Below are 27077 nucleotides of genomic sequence, written 5' to 3' on the forward strand. Positions count from 1 at the left end.
AGTTGTCAGGAACTTTGGAAGCCACTTCCGATGCTCATTTCCAAGTAGCTTTAGATAATATATGTTTCCAATGTGAATTTTTTTGAGAATGTCCGTTCTTATTTTCAACTATATTTTTCTTTTCTTTTTTTTTTCTTTAACACAGAAATAGCGACATTTGTCCTCCTGAACTTTCACATCATCAGGCACTACATTTCATGGGAAGTACTTCAATATACATAGATGATATTGTTTTATAAGATCTTCTTGATATCTTAGATCTTCTTTTTATTGACACATTTTGCAAATATATCACTAGTGAAAACCACAATGGATAAAACATAAGAGATGCATTTTTTATTACTATAAAATGACAAAAACCAATTTTAATAGCCATTAAACAATTCATCTTCTTGTTTATAATATACAGTACATGTTAGATATGACATGCTTGATAAACTGCACATTATAACATATATTATGTTACAAAATTTCTATTAATTAGAACTCTTTAAAAAGCAGAGTACCCTGATTAATTTCTGATAATTTCAAGATATCTTTAAGTAGCAGAAAATTATAGTAGAAATAACTTAATTACTAGATAACCATGTTTTAGAATCCTGCTCCTTCCACTTACTACTCTGAACTCATCTTCACAAAAAATCTTTACTTTCATCAAAGTGAAGCATGAGTTAAAAATACCTTATTTCAACTAAAAATCTACTTGACACATAATATGTTCTCTTCTTCTGTGTTTATTAGGGATCTTTAAAAAGTAGAATAAGCTATGTATTAAATAATACTTAAGGTAAAGTAATACGATTCTGTCTCTTTAGTCCAATAGCATTATCTGTGTTACTGATAATATTGAAAGCAAAAATAAACTATTGGGCCTATATCAAAACAAAAGGCTTCTTCTGCACAGTGAAGGAAACAATCAACAAAACTAAAAGACAACCTACAGAATGGGAGAGGATATTTGCAAATGACATATCTGATAAAGTATTAGTATCCAAAATACATAAAGAACTCATAAAACTCAACACCCAAAAAACAAATAATCCAATTAAAAATGGGCAGAAAACATGAATAGACATTTTTTTTTCCAAAGAAGGCATACAAATGGCCAACACACACATGAAAACATGTTCAATATCACTTGTCATCAGAGAAATGCAAATCAAAACTACAATGAGATATCACCTCACACCTGTTAAGTGTGGCTAAAATCAACAACAAAAGAAATAACAGGTGTTGGCAAGTGTGTGGAGAAAGGAGAACCTTCTTGCACTGCTGGTAGGAATGCAAACTAGAGCTGCCACTCTGAAAAACAGTATGGAAGTTCATCAAAAAGTTTAAAATAGAACTACGATCCAACAATCACACTACTAGGTATTTACCCAAAGGGGAAAAAAAAATACTAATTCAAAGGGATATATGCATCCTGATATTTATAGTAGCATTACCTATGATAGCCAAATTGGGGAAATTGCCCATTATCCATCAACTGATGAATGGATAAAAAAGAAGTGATATATATACACAATGGAATATTACTTAGGCTTAAGAAAGAATGAAATCTAGCCATTTGCAATAACATGGATGGAGTTAGTATTATGCTAACTGAAATAAGTTAGAGAAAGAAATACCATATGATTTCACTCACATACGGAATTTAAGAAATAAAATGAGCAAAAGGGAAAAAAGAATGAGACAGATACATGAAAAAATAGACTCTTAACTGTAAAGAACAAACTGATGGTTACCAGAAGGGAGATGAGTTGGGGGATGTATTAAGGAGGGCACTAGCGATGAGCACCAGGGGATGTATGGAGTTCTGAATCACTATATTGTACACCCAAAACTAATATTACACTGTATGTTAACTAAATGGAATCAACAAAAATAATATTGATAGTGAATGCATTAACAAAAGATAATTTAACATTCATTTGTTTTTGCAGACTTTGTCAGAATTTTCAATGTTGCTTAATAATACTCATCTCAAACAGAAGGGCCTTGAGGTTCTTTGATTTCTAGTACAGTTTCATGACATTGTTGCTGTTTCCCAACTCCCCATTCCGCCTTGGTAAGTTGCATTCTCCATTGATAGGGCAATGGATAGTGGTAAGAACACGTAAGGATGGTTGGTCTATAACTCAGGAAACATTGGTCAAAAGCACTGTTGTAGTTTCCTCTTTCTTCAACTGGGGTCTGGAGGCCTGGAAAAGGGTTACCATATATAGAAATATAAAAGATAAAAAAAAGTATTTGGATCAAAAGAGGCACTGAGTTTATGATTTCCTATTATAGATGTTCTTTATATTAAGATCAGTTTACAACAATAAAAGAGTCAGTCTCTCAAGAAGACATGCAAATTATATAACTTCAAGTACCTAAGAGTGCTCAAATACATGAAGTAAAAACTGACAGAATTAAAGGAAATAGTAGAATAGACTATTCATTAGTAATCACTATAGTCTTCGATATTATAGTTTCAATAATGGATAAAAGAGCATAACAAAAGATCAATCAGGAAATGGAATACATGAACACTAGAGACCCAGTATACTTAACTGACATCTTCAGAACACTTCATGTTTTATAATGTTTTACCTAAATGTAAAAATGGGAAGTTTCCATTGTTAACACTAATAATTAACATTTGCTATTTATATACCAGGTACTATCCTAAGTGTTTAGTATGTTTCTTATTTTTAATAGTCACAACAACCCTAATAAGTACAAAAAGATTTAAAAAATTATCCTGATGTTGCACAGCTGATGAATGATAAGCAAGGATATTATAGTGTGAATTATGTCCCCCCCATCCCAAATTCTTATATTGAAACCCTAATACCCAGTACTAAAGAATGTGACTGCATTTGAAGATAGTGCCTTTAAAGTGGTAATTAAGTAAACAATGAGGTTCTTAGGGTGAGTTTTAATCCAGTCTGACTCCTGTTTTATAAGAGGAGGAAATTGGGACATGGAGAGGCTTGTGTGCACAAAGCAGAGACTATGTGAGGACGCAGCAAGAAGGCAACCGTCTGCAAGTCAAGGAGAGAGTCCTCTTAAAGAAACAAAAGAGGCCAACATCTTGATCTTGGACTTCTGCCTCCAGAATGACAAGAAAATAAATGTGTTGTTTAAGGTACCCAATCTATGGTATTTTGTTAAGGCAGCCTTAGTAAACTAATAAAAAGAACTTAAACTCAGAGGGTCTGACCTGAGAGATCACAGTGCTAACCACTATTCTAGAGTAGTATGGCTTACATGGTTGTTTTTCTTTGTTCCCAATTTCTCAATATGTATGTGTTGTTCTAATCTATATGGTTATTTTCAACTTTTTTTCTCCAGATCATTGTAGAGCATTATTTAGGAATGAAAGTCACTTGGGTTCTGAGTAACTTCAGAAACTTTCGTTTTCATGTTGGTTCACAAATGATGACTCTTTTATTTATTTATTATTGATTTCATTTATTTATTATTACATTTATTATCAAATTAGTAGGTACTTAGCTTCCTATGCCCATATTATTTTCTTTTCTTTCTTTAATTTGTAATATTGGAGCACATTGCATTGAAGCACATGTCAAAAGTGTTAGTGATTAAAAAAAAACATATCACAAAGGAAATAGCAAATTTCCTTCAATGTACATTTCTTAAAAACCTAAATTAGGCTTTTATTCTAATGATCTTATTCTGTTAGAGTTCAAAGTTCATAAATTAACAATCATTTTAAAATTTGACTCTTTGCACTATTGGTATGTAAGTACTCTTGCAGTCCCTCCCTCTAGAGAACAAATAGAAAAGCTATATTAAAAAATACTATTTAAATAATGCTAAACTGGCAATAAAATAAGGGAAATCCCCGATGATAACTCTAAGACAATGTGAGACTCCAAGGAAGGATATCAAGGATTAATGACAGAGATTACTTAAAAATTAAAATATCTTTCAAAGATTGATGAAAACCATTGACCTGGGATCTTTTACAAATCCTATTTCACCAAAACCTATTTTTTGGTTTGAATAGTTACTGAATGTATAGGAGATAAATAAGGGGACACTTACAAGGCTCAAGCATTTGAAACACAGAACAATGAATGAAAACAGGACTATATAAGACTGTTAGACACCTGATAGAGGAAACAATATTTGATCTCCATCATTCTCTACATGGAAACATCAATTCCACTGAGGTCAAGGATTAAATATCAAAGGCAAACATGTATAACATTTGGAAAAAAAAAAAGAGAGAGGAAAAAATAATTTCCTATAGGAAAAATCCATAGCTTTAACAATTTTTATTAGAAAATAGGAAAGATCAATAGTTTAAAATGCAAATAGGAAATTTATATTAAAAAGACAAGATTCACAAAATTTAACACAAAAGACAGGGAAATAAAAAAAAGAACATAGTGAAATTAATGAAATAGGAAGCAGAGGTACAATAGTTTCAACTGAGCTACATAAACTCAAAAAGCTATATAAAGAATGTTTATGACAGTGTTAATGAGACATATATGAATAATCTGAGGAGTAGAAAGGGGAGATGAATAAAAACACTATGTATGTATGTTAAAAAGTGAAGATTATTATAAATCTATGCAAATCAACTTGAAAACGTCATTGAAAATTAACAAATTTCTAGAAAAAGGAATAGAGTAACTAAAACTGACTTAACTATAAACTGGAAACTTCAATAGTCACCAAATCATTCAGGATATAGGATTAAGAGTTTAAATATTTACATGAGGAAAATACCAGTCCCAAATCCAAATCATTTTGACTAAATTCTGCCAGACATTCACATACTACTCTAACAGGAACTATTTGCAAAAGGATGTTTTTCAGAGATACACACTTAAGTGGTAAACTACAGAGAAAGTAAAGTTAATAGTCAACATAATTTGAGATGGCTACCTTTAAGCAGAAATCAGAGGGTGTCATGTACAGACCTAAAGGAAGATTTAAACTATTGGTAATGGTCTTTATCTTAAGCTAAGTATTTGGCACATGGGTGCTCTTTCTGATATTCTGTACGTATACTATACTACAAACTTTTCAACCATCAATAATGTCAAAACGCTTTAAGACAATAAAAAATTCTTAAGTTTTTTTATTTGATTTTTCAATAAATAATACATTCACAAAATTCAACAATAAAATATGTAGAAAGCTGAAAAATGAAAATTTCTTTCTTGCCCTGTCTTAATCCATGCAATTTCCAACTCTCCCAACACACAATAGATGTTATTAATCCCTTAGGTTCATCTGCATTTCCTTACTATATAAGCAAATATGAGTATTTTTTTTCCAACCCACTTTTTTACATTAACCATGACATATTCTGTACAATATTCTGTCCTGGCTATTTTTCTCAATAATATATTTAGAGATCTATTTCAGCACATAAAGTGTTTTCTCGTTTTCTTTTAGATTTGTATAGAGTTATTGTTTATTTATACAGATTATATCAAATCTGCATAGTATCCTTTCTGTGGATATATCATATATTTTTAAGTTTTTCTTCCCAAATTTTTGCTCCTGCAAACAATTACTCTATAAATATCTTTGGAAATATTTATATTTGGGAAAATATTTGAATATATCTTCTGAAATATTTCCCATGTGGGCATGTCTGAAGGAGAAATTCCCAAAAGAGTAGCTGGATCAGAGTAACTCCCATTTATAATTTTGATAGATATTGCCAAATATCTATCTACCATCCTTTCTAAAAGGAATATGAGGAGAGGTTATTTCTTCATAGCTTCCTTGAGAAAGAGTATATTATCAGACTACTCCATAGTTTGAATTTCTATTTCTCTCATTTTGAGTATGGCATAGCGTTTTCTCATATTTTTAAAGATACTATATTTTCTTTTCTGTAAACCATCTGTTCATATCAACTGCCCTTTTTTCTATAGGGTTTTTCCTTTTCTTATCAATTTCTAGAAACCTCTTACTATGTTGGAAAGCCTGACTATGTCTGTGATATAAGTTGAAAATTTTCCCAGTTTCTCATTTGCCTTTTGACTTTGCTTATGATTTTTTTCCCATGCAAAAATATTTGAATTTCATTTTTTCATTGAATCAAATGTAACCTTTTTTTAACTTTCTGAAATTTGAGTCATAGTTTAAAGGCCTTTATTCCAAGATCATCAAGGCATTCTTTCTTGCTTTCTACTGATACTTCTGTGGTTCCCTTTTTCTTAATTTAAAATTTTTAATATATTTGAAATTTATCATAACGTATAATATTATGTATGACACTCATATAATATTATATATGACACTATACTGTTTTTAATCATAATTTCTTTTCCCAAAGAGCAATCATATCTAAACTAGATAACTAGAAAACTTAGAATACAATAGTATCATAGGTATATCTTTTTAAAATGCTTTAAGAGAGCATGACTCTATGTATCATTTATATTCTCAGTGTGCCCCTAATACAATGCCTTTACATATTGTTTTAAAAGCTAAAAAAAAAAAAGCAGTTAAAAAGTCACATTAAATAATAGCGGCCAAGTAATTCCAAAGTCAGCCTTTCCAAACTCAACAATAGCAATGCTGAAATAATCTCAAGTAAAATCTGATGCTGAGCCCTTTTACTCCCTTTTAGTGAACTGACTTAAATATGTTTATGCTTAGATTAGCCAATTTTCTAAGATCCACACATCTCTCCATTTTTTTTAAGGATTTCAGAAAATCCAATCTGCTAAATACTCCAGTCCACAAAATTCCTATAGTAGGTCTTATGAGAACTGCACAACATAAATAAATAGAGTAGAGGAAACACCAGAACTGGGTTCTGTTGAACCCTACCTCTCCCATATATCTGAATGGTGGTTTGGGAGCCATTTTGGAAGTAACATCCTGTCCTACTTGCCTTAATGCACTGACAAATGTAGAGAAGATGGTCAAGAGCTAAATGGAGTAGCTGGGCTGAGATGCTCCACATCCCACTTTCTTTTTGATATCAAGGAACACATGCTTCTAAACACTATAGTTGGTTTTATTAAATGACTATTTCATTTAGAGATAAACTGATAAAGTTTCATCTTCCTGTAGAACTGGGCTTATCCTGAAGCTATTGATTGCTAAGATTCTGAAAGTTTGGGAATAGTGGATATATATAGTCTGTATCTAATTTGAAGTCCCTGAGTGTTGCCCTCTTTGAATGAATATATTTTATCTAATGTAATAATGGTGAAGGATCCCAAGAAATAGAGAAAATGAAATACGTTCATATGCAGGCAGAAGAGAGTTAAATAGAAAAAGGGTTAGGAGAATAAGGGGAAAGTTCTTAAAAGCAATAACAATATCACTGGACTGGTTGAGCCTTTTCTACCCTTAATTTTTTGTATGACTTCTAACAAGACAGACTATTTATAGGTCTCCATTTATTTACTAACAAAATAAGCAATTTGGATTATTTAATATCTAAACAATCTTCCAGTAGTAGCATCTATTATTCTTAAGGAATGTAAGAACAGAGGTAGTTTTTGTTTGAGGTAAGAGGGCCATACCTGAGGGATAATAATAAAATTTCTTTTACTTTTTTTTACTGAAGTGTTAATGATAATGTCAGTCTCCATTAATCACATATATTTATAGTTAATAAATAGTCTCATAATTATTCCAAGTTAAAATATTTACAGTTTTTTGTTTAAGTCTTTAAGTATACTGTTTGTTCTACTACTCTTGAGAAAAGTTTGCTAAAACATGTTTATGATGTCCATTAAATGACAAAAGAGCAATTGTGGCAAAATAAGGTTTAAAATACTTTGCTCTAGAAAAATCCTTTCAATTACCTTTTAGTAAATAAGTTATGTAAAAATCACTGTTTTTTTCTAAGATCAACTAAAATCTTCAATATATAATCAATGAGGGAAATAAATTTATAGAGACTTCATAAACAAGTTTCAAAAAGTAGGCCATCTGAAGAGTGTCTATACCTTCTTCCTTCTGGAATCAAAATGTTTTATTATGGCCATAATAAATATGTTTTTTCTTCATAAACATAATGAGTCACTTCTTAATGTTTTTAAATTTTTTTATAAAAGTCAGTATGTGAAATAACTCAGTTTTTCTGTGTATCGATGAACATGCCATCTAGTCTGCCCTAACACAGACACATTCCTTTAATGTTTTTCTATATGAACAGAAATAGAGAAGCTCCACATTTCTTTAAGATAGAAGTCATTTGCTGGGATTTTTTTCCCCTATATTTCATAAGAGAAACTTTTATTTACTCATGGCTCCTCCTAGATGAATTATAATCAGTATTCATGGTATATTCTACTCTACCTATATTTTGAAGCTTTCCCCTGATGAGTTTCTCTAGGTATTTTATAATGTGACTTTGCTTTTTAAGAAGCAAAACTTCTCACTAAACTTCACATACCAGTAGGAAATAACCCTTTTAATACTACCTAAGTTAGTACCTCTGGAACTACAATGGTCAGAGCTTCCTTTAACTGTGGTACATAGAATATACCCAAACCTGTCCAGGAAAACAATGGGTTTGTGGTTCTCTGTGGATAAAGGAAACTAACAGATTAAATGGAAAGATTAAATCATATAGTCTGTCAGAATTTGCTTATCTTTGGTTCCTCTTTGTCTTCTTTTCTGATGAAAATCAATGTTTGCTTTTCAATTTTAATGAGTCAGAGTGGTAAGGAATCTACCTGAAAAGGGACAAAATAGCAGAGAAGCCGGCACCTCTGGATCACCCTGAAAGGCAGATTGTGAGCAGCATTACCCCTGAGGGTCAACAGCCCCTGCAACTACCCCCACCCCCAGCAGAAAGGAAGGAACCAAAAAACCCTAATCGTCATCCCCCAAACAGCACAAATATGAGAAGAGGATATTGCACTTTTCCATGAGAAGGAATGGGCCAGTTATCAAAAATTAGCTCACACTGTGGATACAATCATTGCCCCATTTCATAGATGAGGAAACAGAGTGCCAGCAGTATCACAAAATTAAACTAAGCAACTTTTCATCACATTGGAAACACCACATGACAGTACATAACTGCTTATCTGCTGTTTGTATGTCTTCTCCCTAGAATGTGACTTTCAGAACAGGGGCTTTGTTTTCCTGCCATATCCCTGGAATTTAGAACAGTATCTGGGGTGGAACAAGTGCTAAATAATATTTGTTAATGTTTAAATGAAATAAACTGAAATCATCATTCAATCCACTCCATTGCTTCAAGGGGTAAACTTTGTAACTGACACTGGCTTGTATGTTCATTCTGTCATTCTAGAAGTCAAGAAGTGTGACTTGATAGTGATTTGGAGTTACACCAGTTTTATCAAATACATTGGATCAAGTCAACAATAAATCAAAATAGCATTACAATATGCCCACACACATTTAAAAGCTGTTTGAAAGCATTATAAACTCCCAAATACTAACACCAATGTCATATCTCCATATTTTAATGACAAATTTATTCATAGCTATTTAATATGATATATTTTCCAAATTTACAGAAATTTAGTTTATGATAAAAAGATCAAAAGGGACATATGCACATTCACATTTCTGAATCCAAAAATTTCATTTAGTAACATTTAGCAGAATTCCATTCATCCTCAGAGATCAAGAGGGATATGAAATAACCTTGCCATACAGTGAAACGTTAATACCATGGTTTTAAGAATATAATAGAGGACTTGTAAAATTTCTAAATCCATTTAAAGGTGGATAGAATTAATAAAATTTACCAATGAATATATTCCTAAGATTCAATCATAAAAATAATGCATTAAAAAAAACAACAAAATTTGGTAGAAGATGACACAAACTACAGTATCTTCCATGCACTGTGTGTGTGTACTTGAACTCTATTTCTGAAGTGATGCTACACACATTCTTGAAGACTGGAAAAAAAGGGTGTCACAGAGGCAAATGCCTTCGACTGTCCAGATGGCTAAAGATAAAAAAGTAAGAAACGAAGAAAAGTCTACCTTTTCCCAAGCATGGGCCATTTAGTTTCTTCTCTATAGAAGTTTTTCCAAATTACACATTAACCCTGACTGCATATATTTGTGTAATTGGCAAGAAACATAATCTGCATTGATTACCAATATGCTCCAGAATACTCATTATAAAGCCACTAAAAGATTGATTGTCTTCTGAAAACATTTTCAAACATCTATTCTTATTCTTCAGGTTACAATTCCTTCTTCAATTTCACTTCCATGCCACACTTCTTTTCAGTGTCTTCTTAATAGAAGACCTGATTGGAGGTGGTAAAACCGGGAGCTTGAATTATTACAATGTAGAGAAAGGCACACAGGGTCGTGAAGGGAAGGAAATAGTGTAGGTTTGATAAGAATGAGAAAATAAACTGCCAAGGATGAAAATCTAAGATATTTAGTTACTAAAATTATGATGAAGTCAGTCCAAATTGTAGGGGACAAAATTATGAGGATAGTCAAGAATAATAATGTGATTGTAAGGTTTAGAAAATAATAGCTACTATTGAAATGCAGAGAAGGGGAAGAACCAGTCAGGATATGCCAACAAGAGCAGTTCCTGTCATGTGGTATCAGAACTATAAACCTTCAAAGTAAAAAAATATACAAAGATATCAAACATACAACTCAACTGATAGGACTACTATTAAACCAACCAGACTAAATGGTAGTAATATATATTTCTAAGATCCTGGGAAGATTTTAGAAACACCAAAAAGCTTCACTTATATTCAGAGAAGGAGTGATCATAATTTTTCCCCCACCTCCTTCTTTCTTCTTTCCACCTAAGGTAACTGTCTTGGCATTTTTCCTTACTCTGGTTTCCAATATTGGAAGAATTATGGTCTTTCAACTTCTTGCAAATTTTAAATTGGAACTAACTAGGATAATCAACAAAGAAAAATTTACGATGATTTTGAGCTCAAAATAGCTTTTCATCTGCGTTGTCTTGTAGTCTCTCCAAAAGTAAGGGTAAGCCATGCATATTATAGATAAAAGGTCCAATGATCTTAGAGTAACTTCCAAAGACCAAGCTCAAACACTAATATAAAACTTGGGCCCTCGGATGGACACCAGACTTGAGGCAAAATGGAACATAATTTTTGGTTCATGTTTCCACCATCATCAGAGGGGAAAATTTTCCCTTTGAAGATGAATAACAAAAAGATGTTTCTTATTAAGAAAAAACAAAAACAAAAACAAAAAACAAAACACTTCTCCTTAAATGCATACTACTGGCTACTACATAACATTACATGTTGAAACTAATGAAGATCTTCATGGAATGTTTTTGGATTTGCTACTAAATTCCAGGCACTATTAAGGCACCAGTAATGCAACACTAAACAAGACAGAAAAAATCCCTGCTTGTGTGTTCATATTCTATTAAGAAAAATTGTAAAATAAACAAAAATAAATGCTATGTGGAATATTAGAAGATGATAAAAGCTATGGGGAAGAAAGAGTAGAAAAGGGAAGTGTGAAGAACCATAGGGCCATGTAATTTTAAGTATGAAAATTTAGAGCATTCTCTCTAAGAAGGTGACATTTTAACAAAGATGAAGGACATGGGGGAATGCACTATCTGGATATGGGGGAGGTTGGAAAGAGGCAGTAGGAACAAAAGTACAAAGGTTCTGAGCTGGAAGGATGATTAGCAAACTCTTGGCACAGCAAGGATGACAATTTGGCAAGAGAATAGAGTAGAAGAAATAGTCTTCAGAAATCTCTAAGAAAAGTCCAGGTCAGGGGTGAGAAGGTGTATTATGTAGAACTTTAAAAGCAAGAAATTAAAGTATTTAACAATTACTTTTGCATGATACAGGTGAAAGCCCAACTCAGTCAGAAAATACACCATTTTGCTCTGCTGGTGCTTACAGACTTCCCTACCAATTCTCCTCAATCTCCACTATAAGGACATTGGTTTTTATTCTTACAGGCTTTCAGAAGAGTGAAATGATCTGAGCTCACTCTTGCTAAAGTGTTACAAATCCACTCTAGAGGCCAAGGGCAGAAGCAAAGAGACTAGTTTTCAGATTATTAAAATATTCTAGATGGAAAATGCTGAAGTCTTGCAACAAGGTAATGATTTCATGGTTAGAGAAGTGGTCAGAGTGTGGATATTACATTTTGTAGGAGAGACCACAGTATGAGCTAGCTGATTTTAGATGTGGTTGAAAGAGAGAGAAAGACAGGAGAAAGAGGATGATTGAAAAGTTTTCAGCCCTGGAGCCTGGAAGGTTGAGCTGACACTTAGGGAGATGGAAAGGTTAAAGGAGAAGCAGGTTCAGGATGAAAGAAGAGAAGTTTGGTTTTTTGCAAATGTTAAATGTGAGATGTTCATTAGACATCTACAGAGAAATGTTTAGACACCTGATTTCAAAGGAAAGTTATTACTGGTCTTCTCCATGAATGGCAGATCCAAAAAATTTTTCATAATTTTCTAGCACTAGAATCTTACATATTTTTGAAAAACCTCCAGATAAAAATTTATAAATCAACAAGCAAGCATTCAATCCTATGCAACTGAGTGAATTATGTTTATATGTATATAATGTCACATTTTTTCTTAAAAGACAACAGAGTGTTTGTGGTTTCTGTCCGATAATTTTATGATTCCAGTTACCAAAAAAAGGGGGAAGAAGAGAGCAAAGTCATTTTCATTTTCAGAGAGAAGTGATGTTCAGAGACAGGGTTTCTGATGTTATTGCTGTGTGAAGACAGAAAACACATCAGATCCCTGACCATCGTGTCCTCATAGACTCTTTTTATTGCCCAAGTATTTAACTCTTGATAACAGAAACCCTTGACATTTTGAAGTCATGTTCTGCATGTACACTTTAGTATACTTCAATACACTTTAATGCACTTTTTAGTGAGGAGTGAATTCCATTATCTCTGGCTTTTTATGCATGCTCTGGTTGTCTTAGGTTTACTCCCACTCAAGATGCTTCTTCAGTAGCTACTAGAAACATAGCCTTCTCCTGATATGGCTTCACAAAGAGGTGGCAATAATGATTCTTGATAACTTCAAAAGCTGATTACAGGGAAGTCATCTGCTTCGAGCCAGAGAAAGTCATAAAATGTATCAAAGAGTGTTCTAGGTAAAAGTCTCTTTTCCCTCATTAGGGCACCTGGGTGGCTCAGTTGGTTAAATGACTGCCTTCAGCACAGGTCATGATCCCAGGGTCCTGGGATCAAGTTCCGAAGACGGGCTCCCTGCTCAGTGGGGAGCCTGCTTCTCCCTCTTCCTCTGCCCCACCCCCTGCTTGTACACACGCTCTCTCTCTGCCAAATAAAGAAAGAAAATCTTTTGAAAAAAAAAGTCTCTTTTCCCTCGTTAGATAACTTTTCATCTACAGATAGGTTAAATGAGGGAAACTCGCAGAAGATACAAATGTGTATTTATTGAGTGTTTTTTTCAAGTCAGGCTGAATAACTTTATTTTATATTTTGAAATGGGGTATTTTAATAGAATTTATTGAAATCAATGCTTTTTTATAATTTTGAATTTATGTCTAATGCCACAACTTTATTTTATTTTTTTAATGCCACTCTTCACACAAAGAGTGAAATATTTACTGGTCATTCCCATTGCTATATGCAACTTAAATGGTGATTTACTTCTTCATTCATACTATCCCTTGAAATCTTGTCTAAAAGTTATAGAATACTAAAAAAATGACATTTTGATTGAATGGATTCTGTTTCTCCTTTAAGCTCCAAACATAGAAGTGTCAGAAAAATCTCAAATATTCTAAACTAAATAGCTAAATAAAATTTCTTTAAGAAATAGTTATTGTTGGGACGCCTGGGTGGCTCAGTTGGTTAAGCAGCTGCCTTCGGCTCAGGTCATGATCCCAGGGTCCTGGGATCGAGTCCCACATCGGGCTCCTTGCTCGGCAGGGAGCCTGCTTCTCCCTCTGCCTCTGCCTGCCTCTCTGTCTGCCTGTGCTCGCTCGCGCTCTCTCCCTCTGTCTCTGAAAAATAAATAAAATATTTAAAAAAAAAAAAAAAAAAAAAAAGAAATAGTTATTGTTCATTTTTAGATGACATTTTAGAAATTTACATTTCACAGGTGCAACAGATCCAATACTATCAAATTCAATGTTCACCATATGCAAAATGAATGCTTTTTCAAAAGCAGAAATGTATATTTATTCAAAAATTTTATTATACCAGTTATACTATTGTATTGTAATAAATAGCTCCCTCAAATAGTAAACAGTATGCTTATATCCTTATCAAGGACTTGTATAATTACTTTTTAGACATCTTTTTTTTTTATGAACAGTTTTGAAAACAAAAACTATTTGGTTTTAGAATTTTATTTATCTTTTAAATAAGTTGAAAACTGAAAACTGGATTAGAACAAAGACAGTGCTTGAAATCTCTGCTATATGTAAACCAGTTATCATCCACTGCAATTTTTTAAAATTATTGAGAATTAGTTCACTCTTAAAAGTTCCATTAACATTTATTTCGATTTTTCATCTAGGTCCCTCTCATTCACCACAAAAATAGTTTTGACAAAATAAATGATATTGATATCATTAAGGACACAAATATTTGTATTGAAACTTGAAACTAGTCCAATACTGACCAAACACCTTCTTCATTGTAACAATGTTTACTATCTATTATAAAAGTGCATAACCTATACTTTTTTTTGTTTTAATTTCAACAGTATCATTGGTATCCTCCATCTTTGAAAAATAGTACAATTTGGTTATTTCAATCCATAGAATTGCCGTTATACATTTTTTTCCCCACAATCCAATAAAATACATTTCCACACTCATCACAGAATAGACTTCCTAATAGCATCTCCATGTGTGGGGTTAACCTATGGATGTTTATCAAATCAAAACGTGAATTTGTGAAAAATTATGTCTCTAAGCCATGAAGATCATGATATAATAATGTTTCAAAGTCAAGCTTCCTTTTATATTCTTACTTGTCACCTTTCAAATAGTAGGTAGTGCTAAATAGTTCCAATCGCATATTGAAAATAAGTTTTTTCAACTAAAACAAAGAAAAAAATCCTTTTTACTACTGAAGATAATTATGCATCCTGAATAATTAACCAATCTTCTACGTTTGTGCCAAATATATTTTATACAACTTGCTGATTCTTACATAATCTAAAAGCCTCATAAATTTAAAATGTACCACTATTTTTAGGCTATATAACTATATAGCATATTTAAATAGAATATATGCCTATGAGCTTTTTGATGATACTATATCTGAAAAATTCAAATATCATGCCAGAGCTCTTTTTATTTTATGGGTTGAAAATCATTCTAAAAAGTCCTCATGGCTGATAGCAACTTTCAAGTAACCATTAATAAATATACACGAAATAATCAAAAAAGGTATTAACCAGACCAGTTAGACATTTAGATAAAGCAATGGAAGTGTACGTAGCCTCACAGCAGGTTTTCTTGATATAATTTCTCTCAAGGACCATAAACATATCCATAAACCTTTAGGTTGTTTGGAGAAGGAAAGGAAGTTGGTTTCTGGAGATACACTGCCATGGCTCTAAGGGTTTTTTTGTGTGTGTGTGTGTGAGTGATAAACATGCTCCCCAAGGCCTAAAACAATGCTTCATTTTCTTGATGCATTAAAGGGACCTCTGCTCCCTCAGGAATATTACAGAAACTTCAAATGTTTAATTTAACAATGTGACCCAGTTAACAATATTAAAGAGAACCTAGCTCCCTGGCTTTCCTTCTTAGGAATGTATGAATTTTCAGTCCTGTAAAATAAACAAGCATTTTATGGGAAAGGACTTAAGGAATGTCTGCCTACACTATGCAAACTATTACTGAAATAAAAGAAGTCATGCATGCCCACTTTAAAAACTTCCTTGCAAGGACTTGTATATTGTTCTAGTGTAACACCAGATTTGTAAATAATGTCTTCAAATTATGGTATTGAACTGATGCAATAAAGACTTAAAGCTGTCTGGGAATGTTCAAGTTTCACACTAATGATTTAGATGCATGTATTTACTTTTAGGAGAAGACTACAAATAGAATCCATATTCTAGTATCACTGCTTTATCTCATTTTTAAAGAGGCACTTCTTCATATTTCTTAGAGTGTATTTTCACGATAATCTCTTTCTTTGAAGATATCAGGCAAAATGTGTGCAAATATCACTGACCATAAAAGGAAAGTGATTTATTTTTAAACCAGCTTTGGAAGCAGCAGCCCCTGAAACAATGGAAGAAAAGAAGGATATAAGAAAGAGCAGGCGGAACAGGCAGGGTGAGAGAAGCAGAACTACTGGTCCGTTCCAAATCAAATGTGGTAATCCTTTTAACAAGACAGCTATGAAGGAAAGCATAGATTTCAAACTAGGCAAATTCATTAGGGCAAACAGCCGTGTGTGCACGCTCAGGCATGCACAAAACAGAGAGAGAGAGCACTATCACAATTAAAATGACATAGAGTGGTGCTTATTTACTAAGTTATGTGACAACAGACATAGCTACATAACAGGAAATACTAGTGAAAAATATCCCTAAATGCTGCTAGTTAGCTGATTCTGAAAGGTAAATTTATAAAGTTGATCAAATATCCCTTGACTAAAAGCAGGTCCAAAAACATTCCTGGACAATGAGTTTACTCACAGATTGAATTAGATAAAGCAATTTCAAAAGGCATCATTGTTGTAATTTGTTCATTCATTTAAAAATATTCTACACAATGCAACCAATTCTCAATTGCTCATTTGAAGAAGAGCAGACACGTAGCAATGGGATGTAAAATTTCCAAATGTTGGGTAAGGGAGACGATTGGAATCATAGTTAGACAGGTATACACATACAATATGCCCTTCTGGTTATTTTTATACCTTACGACACTACCCTTATGAGAGGGGAAAGAAGCTGGCTATGCTAGTTGACATCTGAAGCTGGTAGAATTCTAAAAATTGGCAATAAACAATGTATATCAATAGAAACACAGGAGAATGAAAAGTTGACCATCTTTCTGTACTTTGTTTCTATTTTATCCTAATACATCATATTGCCTAACACTTGCTTCTATCATATATAAAGTCCAAGACTATAAAATGTATGTCAGGTAGGCCAAAATATAAGAATCCTGTGGTTAGGGTACTTACAAAGATAAGAGTTGCTGTGGCTTTTTATCTCCAATTCATTCTGATCTCTATATAATATTTGTGGGTAGAGCAGAGGGCCTGACACTTATTCTTCCAGACTTGATTTAAGGTTGGCATTTTTAAGGTATATTTTAATCCTATTATTTACATATGTTTATGTATTTTTACCAACACTGGATAGTCCATTCGTGATACTGCAAGTTGGTGTACTGATCTTGATTTTAAGATTTTTGGTATAGAATTGTAAGTGGAATTTTTGAAGCTTTTGGCTAAAGAGTATATAAAGGCTGCTACATGCCTTTATTTCTGTTGGTTTCCAAGAGTTCCTTGAGATATTTTTCTTTCAAAAGAATATTTCAGTGGTAAATTTTCAATCTCAAAAATTAGCACTCTGAAAAGGTGGTAAAAATCTTGCTTTTTCACACTGGAATTTGAAATTTAAAGTAAGATTTTTTAAATGTTCTATAATTGTAGAATTTTTATGAAATAAAAACTAACATAAGGATTCCAGGTCTAGATTTAAACTATAATATGCTATCTCAGATTCCCTCAGATGCTTTCATTATGTCTTATGGATGCAGTATGTTCTTTCAATCTTTTCTGAAAAGAAAATCTGTACTTATAGGACCATTAAAATAATTAACTTCAATTTAAGAGAAATTATATTACTCTTGGTCACCTGGCACTGCCTACATTATGTTGAGAACTGTTGTTTTGTGAAGGAAAAATACATTTCACTAAAATGGCACAGACTCAAGATTGCATTACAAATCAAATTAGAATTCCCTTAAAACAGGTTCACTGAAAGTCTGTTTCAGTATACCTCATTTTCATTAACTTTAGTGGAAGCAGTTATCCAGAGTTAGTATCTCACATAATCATTTATAATCTCTAAGACCATTGAATATGTATGATTTATTTTATAAGCCTGTCACATCAAGGATTTATTAGAGCTCAATAAAAATATATATGTGCATGTGAATATATATATATATATATATATATATATATATATATATATATATTTCCAACCAGTGCACAAGAATTAGAAATTAGCCCCTTATCTGTACATGGCAACTTTTATGTCCAAAGTTAGTTGTCAAAACACTATTCATGAATGAGTTCTCTTTTTCTTTGTTGAAGAGTTTTTTTTGGAAAATGTCCTTAAAGTACATCAGACATGGATACAATAGGATCTCAAATAAAAGACACACTGTGAAGACATCAATTAAAAAAAAATCCACTCGTTTTCAGAATTCCACATCTTAATTTGGGAAACATATCTTTTCACAAGACTCCGGAAATTAAACAACATAGAAGAGTTCAAGTGTTTAGTTTACCAGCTCCTCTGCCATTCCTTGACTCCAAAATTCAAGGCCAGTGATAGTCACTAGGACACATTTTCTGTGAAATGAAAATCACTAGACAGGAAATCACTAGACAATTATCATACTAATTTCCTAGAATCATCTAGTTACCTGTGTCCATTAAAAGTACATTGGAATATGACAGTTTCAGAGAAAAACATTGAAACAATCACTATGAGAGCTGAAATATGGCGTCATAGGAAACAGAGCTACATTTAATTAGCTTCCATTGTATATGTGTCTTTCTGGTTTTTGTTATAGTTCATATCACTGGCATAGATTCATGAGCCAATCTTTTCAATTTCAGTTACTACCAAAGTTTACAAACTTGATGTGAAGATTACATTATATTTACAGAGAACTTGGCACTTACAGAATAAATTATTGACTTTTTTCTTTAACTCCAGACCAGGGCACCCATGGTTCAAGCGAATGGGAAAGCCCAATGCCTTATTTTATATTATGCTACATTAACATGAATAAATAAGTTTCCAGCAGGTCATTCCTCCATAGTGCTGTCCCTGTTGCTGAAAACAAGTACCTTCCATTCCTAATCCATGGGGAGTGCAGAGAAGTTATCAGTCCAGGGAGAGCAAAGGCTGCATGTTTTCTTCCTCATTTTTATCCATGCGTTTTAATACTGTAGGATCCACTACCGATTGGGATCTGGAAATGATAGGGCCAATGTCAGTGAGTTATTACCAAATAATCACATTCCCTTCTCTGCCTTTTCTCCATTATTACTTCTCTCATGGATGAGGACTATCTTCCCTTCAACAAGAGATTTATGAACTGAGAATGCTGCATGTTTTAGGGAGGGATATATTTACAGTGGGTTTTTTATCAGAGGGAGAAAACAATCCCCTTTGAGCTCTAAATAGAATAATGAGCAGGAAAGTTTTCTAAATGAATGATAATGGGCTTAAGTTCTCCTCTTCACACTGATCAAGAGTCTTCTCTTTGAAAGTAAGAATTTATAGTATAGGACAGATGGATGATGATAGAACATCTCCAAGTGGGAAATTATTACAGTGAAACTACTTCTATGAGAAATGAAATAGAAATGATAGGAGTCTTGATTCCTGTCTTAAAGAATTCTATGATCTGAGGCTGGTTAAGCCAGGACTCTTGATTTTGGCTCAGGTCATGATTGCAGGGTGATGAGATAGAGCCCTGTTCTGGGTTCGATGCTGGGTATGGAGCCTGCTTGATATTCTCTCTCTTTCTCTCTCTCTGTCTCTCTCCCTTGCCCTCTGCCCTCCCCCAGCTTGCATGCAACCTCTATCTCTCTCAAATAAATAAATAAATAAATATTAAAAAAAAACCCTCAGTGAAACAAATTCAACATGAATGTGCATTTTTTTAGCCATCATTTTTTATTTCTAATGACCATATTAGAAAAAAACAATCAAAATTTGAGAGTTTTTGTTAAATTTCCCACTAGAACACCTGAATAAAATCAGTTTTACTCTGGAAAGTTTCAGGGAATTATTTAAGACCTTAAAAAAAAAAAACCCTCTTATATAGGCAGAGACACTTTCTGATTAGGAGAACAAATAATTTGAACTCCTTACACCCACTTTTGATAGTAGGTGGGAATTATATCTCAATTCATCATTAGAAAACAACATGAAACTGGGAAGGAGGAAAGTCAATGAAACATGCTACTGTTATGGCAGGAAACTGCTTTCTTAATAGCTATGGCATTAAAGAAGCAGCTGCCCTTTTAAAACTCTCCTCAGTAATGAATTTTCCCCCTGCTGCTGCATTCCAGCCAATTGGCTATTGCTGCGGCAATATGCCTCTTAGCAAACCTCATTAACTCTCAAAAAGAAAGACTATAAGCTAAAATACAACTGCACATGCTAATGAAAAAGAACAGCAATGGAACTAATTATCAAAGCAAAAATACTTATAGGATTAACTGATTAATTGACTCATTCATTTAAATAAACTTACATTTGATTCCAAAGAGGGAACAAAAAGGAAGGTGAGAGCATTAAAACAAGAATGCTTTATTTCCTAAGTCATTTTCACTATTTTATCTCAATAATAGGTTAGATATGTCTATATCAGAAAGGAGATCAATTAAAGTTGAATCAGCAGATGCGTGAGAGCAAGCGAGCGAGAGAGAAGGAGAGGGAGGAGGGGAAGAAGAGTAGGAGGAATAAAAGATTTCGTATCACTTTTAAGTGCAATAATAATTTATCTTGGGAAAAATCCTTTATCTCATGAATAAAGTACATTTTAACACAGCAGACAGTTGTACAAAACACTTAGGAATTAGAGCTTTACCACTATTTTACTTAGGTTCAACTAAAAAGAATTATTTCCCAAGAAAAATCTGTGCTAAATCACAAAAAAAGTTCATTGAATGTTCTGTACTGAAATATTAACTTGACAACTGGTACCCACTCAACTACAAGTTCCATGAGCAGGGACTTCATCGGTTTTTCTCCTTACAGTGAACACAACATGTATTACAGAATCTGTTACACAACCGAATCTCAGTATCTTCAATTTTATCCAAGAAATAGTTTCCAATATTGAAAGAAGTTTGGTGTTAGGCATTTAAAACTAAGAGTAATAAAGATAAAGCAATTTATCGTATAAAAAAAGAAATTCTTTTTTTTTTTTAAAGATTTTGTTTATTTATTGGAGAGATACAGAGAAAGAGCTAGAGAGCACCCCATGGGGGAGAAACAGGAAGTAGGCTCCTCGCAGACCAGGGAGCCTGATGTGGGCTCAACCCCACCTGAACAGAAGGCAGATGCTTAACCAACTGCACAACCCAGGTGCCCCCAAAAAAGAAATTCTTAATAGAAAACGGGTTTTAAAATTCTCACAAAGTTAGATTTATTCTGTAAATGTTGAGGCATATCCTAATAGTATCAATCAGTGCACACCAAAGCTCTTCAGACAGCACAAAGTACAGAATTTAGGCATTTGTCATAAGGTTCTATTAAAACATATATCATGCATACACATGGGCACACACACCCACACACAATCTTTTAAATCCTTATGTTCCTTGACTATTAAAAAAAATGATTAGAGGGTATGGTGATTTTAATGAAATATTTTGAATTATAGTGCACTATCAACCTGCAACTAAATTCCTAGTTTGCTTTTCTCATGCACGACCAGTATCAGAATTGTTGGATGGTGAATACTGGCTCCATATGTAGAATAATTCCTCAATAAAACAAGCCAGGCAGAAATGATTTCTGATTAAGATTTTTTTTTAAGTATTTAATTGTCCCAGATGTACTGTTATTTTAGTCCAGATTTTTTTTTCTGTCTTATCCAAAACAACAGGGCTATTTGTGCAGGACCACGACTTGTCAGTGCATTGTTCTGTTTCCACTGCAACAAAACAGGTTGTTGATCATTAACTCATAGCATATGGGTCTCCACAAAGCCTCTGCTATCTTTGCAATGAATAACTTGTATTTTTTTTTCATGGAACCAAATCACTTAAGTTTAATTATTCAGATATCATTTTTTCATTTATTGTGCATCCACAATATGGCACTATACCTTCGTGTTTAAGAGGATAGATGTTGGACAGAAGGAGATTCCTATTCCAGTTCTGTTATTTGCTAGCAGTTGTGACCAGGAGGAGGCTATTTAAACTTCCTAGATTTTATTCTTTTAACTACAAGGTGGGAGAAAAATAATCTACATCATACAGATGTACTGAGGATCAAATTCAATAATGCATGCAGAAACTGCAGCACAGATTCTGGCAGATAGCAAATAGTAGCACTTAGGGAGATGACTTATGGAATCCTGTGGCCTGTTTTCAGATATGAGCAGTGTTACTTTGCAGCTATGTCCCAGGTGGAAGATTCTTACCCTCTCTGTATCTGGGTCTCCTCACCAATGAAAGGGGAAGAGCACTGCGTGATTAATTGTTTACAGAAGCAAAGAAGTCAATATATACAAAACATTAGATGGAAGTTGACATTTAATAATAATAGATGTTGAATATTATTCGATAAACTCAGAGTTCATATTACAATAGCAAGGTTAATATCTACATAATGTTAATATCTAGTATAATAGCTGCTCACTGCAGCTGTTATGTGCCTATCCCAGGCACTACCCTAGGTAGTAGAGACGGAAGGTAAAAGATGTTCCCCTAGTATAAGGCCCCCACAATCTATTGAACTTTGTTTTTTTTCATGTGACCATGCTATTCCTCCACAAATCGACCCAGGAAAACAAACCCTTCTTCCCACACACCTCCTTAATTCTGAAGGAGGAAATATCTACAAGTCTCTGGTGAAGGAATCATTTTTCTCCCTCTCAATCTAATGATATTACAAAATGGGGCGGGGGGGATGGAGGAGAGGAGAGCAGGGGGAAAATGAGGAATAATTCTCTCCATCCTTGATGGGGAACTGGCACTCCCTGACACACAGAAGGTGAGAATTGAATGAAATAACTTTCTTAAGCTCATTCTTCACAAGTTTTCAGACAGAACCTGAAAATCTTCATATGATACAAAATGTACACCAAACAAAGGATGTCTGAAATTCTAATCAATCTACGTCAAAAGCAAGAAACTCCGGGTTGGGGAGGTCAACGTGCTGTGAGCCAAGTCTGCAGAGGACAGAATGGTCTAATCAATTGGAGAAGAAAATCAGGATCCAAAAAGACTTCAAAAGGTGGACAGACTGAGCCAAATCTAACAAGATGATGTTAATCAATTAAAATTATCTGCTTGAAGAAAAAAGCTAAACATAAAAAGAGAATTATGAGGGTACGGATCTATAAGTAAAGAACCTTCTAGTGCTAGGGAGCTCAGTATGAGTCAGCAATGTGCTTTGGCGGCCTGAACCGCAGCAACAGAGTCAACAAAAACCAAAGGAAGCCAACAGGGGTGAGGGGATGGGGATTGGGGTGGGCAAAGTTAGGGTTCTGGAACTTAAATGCAAGTAGTGATAGCATCATATGTCATCTATTCAAGTTGTTCTCACTTAAAGGGGGCCACTGACAGACAGCAGAGTGCTCCTTCATTCACTCCACTGGTCCCCAGTGGGCACCCTCTGTGTTTTAGGCCCTACTCCAGGTGCTGGAGATTCAGAGAATGGGATAGACAAAGTCACTGAAGTCTTCATGAAGCCTAAATCTGGGGAGGGGACATAACATTAAATAAAATGAATCATTTGGCAGGCAGAAAATAAAGGAAGCGACTGATAGGGAGAGACAAGCATGAGGAGGACGTAGAGTTGATTAAGACCTAGTGGTTGATAAAGACCTCACCACTCTCTCAGGGAGGTGACTTTGAATGGGAGATGCAGGAAAAGAGCGCCATGCAGCAGGGGCAAGTGGAAAGGCTTTTAGAGAGGAACAAGCTGGAGAGGAAGGCTGCAAGAGCAGAAGGAAAGAGATTGTGGCTGAAAGACAGAGAGGAAAGAGACGGTGGGATACACTTAGAGGAGTGGGGGGCGGGGTCAGAGCATAGAGCACTTTGGAAGCCATGTTACAGAATTGATTTCATTCACTGTATAACCAGCAGTCGTTAAAAAATTTAAAGCAGAGAAGTGAAGTGATCTGACTAAAATTTGAGAGATGTTTTAGATTGCCATATGGGTAGTAAGTTGGAGCCAGGGGAGCAGGGTAAGGGTAGAGGCCAGGACACCAGGTAAGGAGTTTGGGAGGAGGGCAGCCATGCAGACTGCAGGTGATAGGGGACCCCCAGGACGTGGAAGATGTGGAGACACATGTGCTCTGCGGAAAGGACCGTGTTAGCCAACAAGTCGCAGAAGTGGTTGAAGGAAATGAGCATTGAGCATCGTTTGCTGGTAAAGGCAGAGATCAGGGATCACCTGTGACAGCTGTTTTCAAATCCTTATGTAGCTTAGTTCCAGGGTGACAGCTTTACATTGTGCTGTCTCAGAGGGTAGACAAGGAAGGTTTACTCTATACCTCATGGATTGGAACCCTGGTCCACTAATTATAGACTATGTGACTCTGAGGATACAACATCTGTTTAACAGGGTTGGTGTGAGGATAAAATAAATTAATGTTACAAAAAAATATGTAGACAGGACCTGAGACTCATGATAAGAACATAGTAAACCACAGATTGTAACAACAATTAGGATTATTATTTTTATTGGAAGAAAGTTGTTCTGGGGCACCTGGGTGGCTCAGTTGATTAAGCATCTACTTTTGGCTTAGGTTATTATCACAGAATCCTAAAATCAAGCTCCACACTGGGCTCCCTGCTTGTTAGGGAGCCTGCTTCTTCCTCTGCCTCTCCCTTTGCTTTCTCTTTCTTTCAAATAAATAAATAAAAATCTCAAAAAAAAAAAAAAAGGAAGGAAGGAAGGAAGCTATTCTTAGGCAACTGTCTTTTAAATATTTTTGTTTTAGAAAACTTTTTTAAGAAGTTGATGAAATATATTCTTTTCCTCCAGAAAAATGCACAACATACCTACACCTGCACACACATACACATACAATTTTTAATATAAATTTTAGCACTTAGCAGACTCCTCTGAGAGCCCATCCATGGACTGACTTCATAGGGGAGCACAGAACTCACAGTAAGAAACCCTGTTTAAAGAGAAAGGAGTTGAGAAGCCCAGACTTGGCTTACACATAAGCTTGTTGATTCATGGAAAAATTAAAGCAGGAGATGTCTCCAGCCTTTCCTTTCTCTCCAAGGCATCATGGAGCAGCCTGGGGAGAGGAGAACATCACACACACCAACAACAGTAGCAGCAACAGCAGCACAGGAAGGCCTGCCTCTGAGGACAGTGGTGGCCCTGCATGAACATAAGTATGACCAAAGGACCATAGGTTTTCATCAGAGAAAGATGCAAGACAGTATGAGGGATAATAGGGGTGATGCCTGGATTCTCCCTGGTCTAGGTGAAAAGAGACTTATAGGGAGTGTTCTTATATTTCTGTGGTGGGAAATGAACAGAGAAATAATATTCATTGCTATTATCCAAGTGAATTCTAGGTTGCTGTGGTCTGGGGGAGACTGAGAATTAGATATCTTTTTGGTTTGCTACAGAAGGCAAACTCAGAGGCAGTCATGCATTTGGGCATGTTCAGCAACTCCCCCATCCTCCATCGCCACTGAGCTATGGCTGGATATGTATATACTCACAGGGAATCCAAAGCACCTAGGGAAGTATCCATTACTAGAGCATGTGTTCAATAAACGTGCATTGACTAAAAGAAAACAGGCATAAAAATACCATGAGAGTCAAAGAGAGGAATCAGAATCTCACTCAAAAATGAACTTTATAAAGAGTAAAGCTGTAGGAAAATAGACTGTTTTGCCCCAGGAATGGCTAGACCTTTAAATAAGAAACAAGGCAGAGATACTGGAAGAGAATATATGTTTTAAATCAATAGGACTGAGATACTTGAAGAGAATATATGTTTTAAATGCACTGTTTGAAATGTGTGTGTGTGTGTGTGTGTGTGTGTGTGTGTGTGTGTGTTTGCTATGGATCCCTTTCTTCAAATAAAATTTTATACAAAAGTCCAGTAAAATGCTTAGATAGAAGAGGAGTTCTCATTGTGGAGATGGGCACTGTCCTCAACCCACCTGCTAGGCCTAAGGTACTCCTCCAGAATTCTAAAGGTACAGTTTGAAAATCCACTAGATTTGGTGACCCCCTAACAGCCTTGTCAGATTGTCTCTGAACATGGAACAAAACTGAGTTGACATTGCCTTGAATGACTTTATCTTTGGCTCAAAATTCCTAGATGTCTAATCATAGGGGCATAAAAGGATTTAAAAATCCACTGACTATATATTCCCCAAGAGAACTCCCCTGGAGTTCACTTGGGGCATCCCCACACTGGCTACAGCTCACTTCCCAGCCACCTCCAGCATACCTCTTCATGGACTTGGGGGAGAGTTCCTTTTCCACCTCCTTCATGGGCATGCTGTAGGAGTCTACATTGTATTCACTATCATCATCATACTCGTGGTCTAGCAGTGTTCTTGCCCATGTTCCCATGTCATAAGGGGGCAGCATTCCTCCAAACTCAGAAGGCAGGATCTCAGGATGAATTAGTTGGTGTAGACTGTTCAGGTTGTTACCATGCAAAAATATCTACAAAAGCAAGAAGGGGAGAAGAGAAACACACACAAGAGAATAAATACCATCCAAATAATAAGAGGAGGAAGTGAGGCTAGGAAAAGCAAAAACAAGATTTTTCCATGTCTGTTAAAATGTTCCTTCATCCACTCTGTGAAACAGCCAGGGATGGTACTGTTATCCTAATATGTCATATAAAAATCCTGAGGCGTAGGAATCTTAGGTAGTTCCTAGAAAGTCAGATAGTGGTTGGGTTAAAGAGCTGGAACCTGAAATTTGGTTTCCTACTTTATAGTGAAGACATGAGCAGAATCCAATGGGCATTTTGATCTGTACATCATCTTGACGTTAGTTATGCAAAGCTAACGATGTGCATAATGAATGCTGTTAAAATAGACTGTTCTCATAAGGGACTCATCAACTGTAGAGCCCATCCAAGTTATTAAGCCCAAAAGCTGTTACCAGTATGGCTTTCTCTTTTATCATCAATAAAAATAAGAATACTGTAACCA

General features: G+C 34.6%; 1 protein-coding gene across 2 annotated transcripts in view; it reads right to left on the reverse strand.

Annotated features, from left to right (window-relative positions):
- Positions 1 to 1714: 1714 nt before the first annotated feature.
- CLVS2 (clavesin 2) overlaps positions 1715 to 27077 on the reverse strand; it is an 83004-nt gene continuing 57641 nt past the window's right edge. Inside the window, exons 5-7 of one of the 2 annotated variants that reach the window (XM_032339656.1) lie at positions 26360 to 26580; positions 19029 to 19153; positions 1715 to 2201 (exon numbers count right to left, since the gene is read on the reverse strand). In XM_032339656.1, the coding sequence (XP_032195547.1) occupies positions 19066 to 19153; positions 26360 to 26580 (309 nt within the window). In that variant the 3' untranslated portion in view covers positions 1715 to 2201; positions 19029 to 19065. The remainder of the gene's footprint in view (positions 2202 to 19028; positions 19154 to 26359; positions 26581 to 27077) is intronic. The other variant, XM_032339657.1, reaches the window with a different exon arrangement.

The sequence above is a fragment of the Mustela erminea genome, chromosome 4 (assembly GCF_009829155.1).
Source record: "Mustela erminea isolate mMusErm1 chromosome 4, mMusErm1.Pri, whole genome shotgun sequence".
Lineage (NCBI taxonomy): Eukaryota > Metazoa > Chordata > Mammalia > Carnivora > Mustelidae > Mustela > Mustela erminea.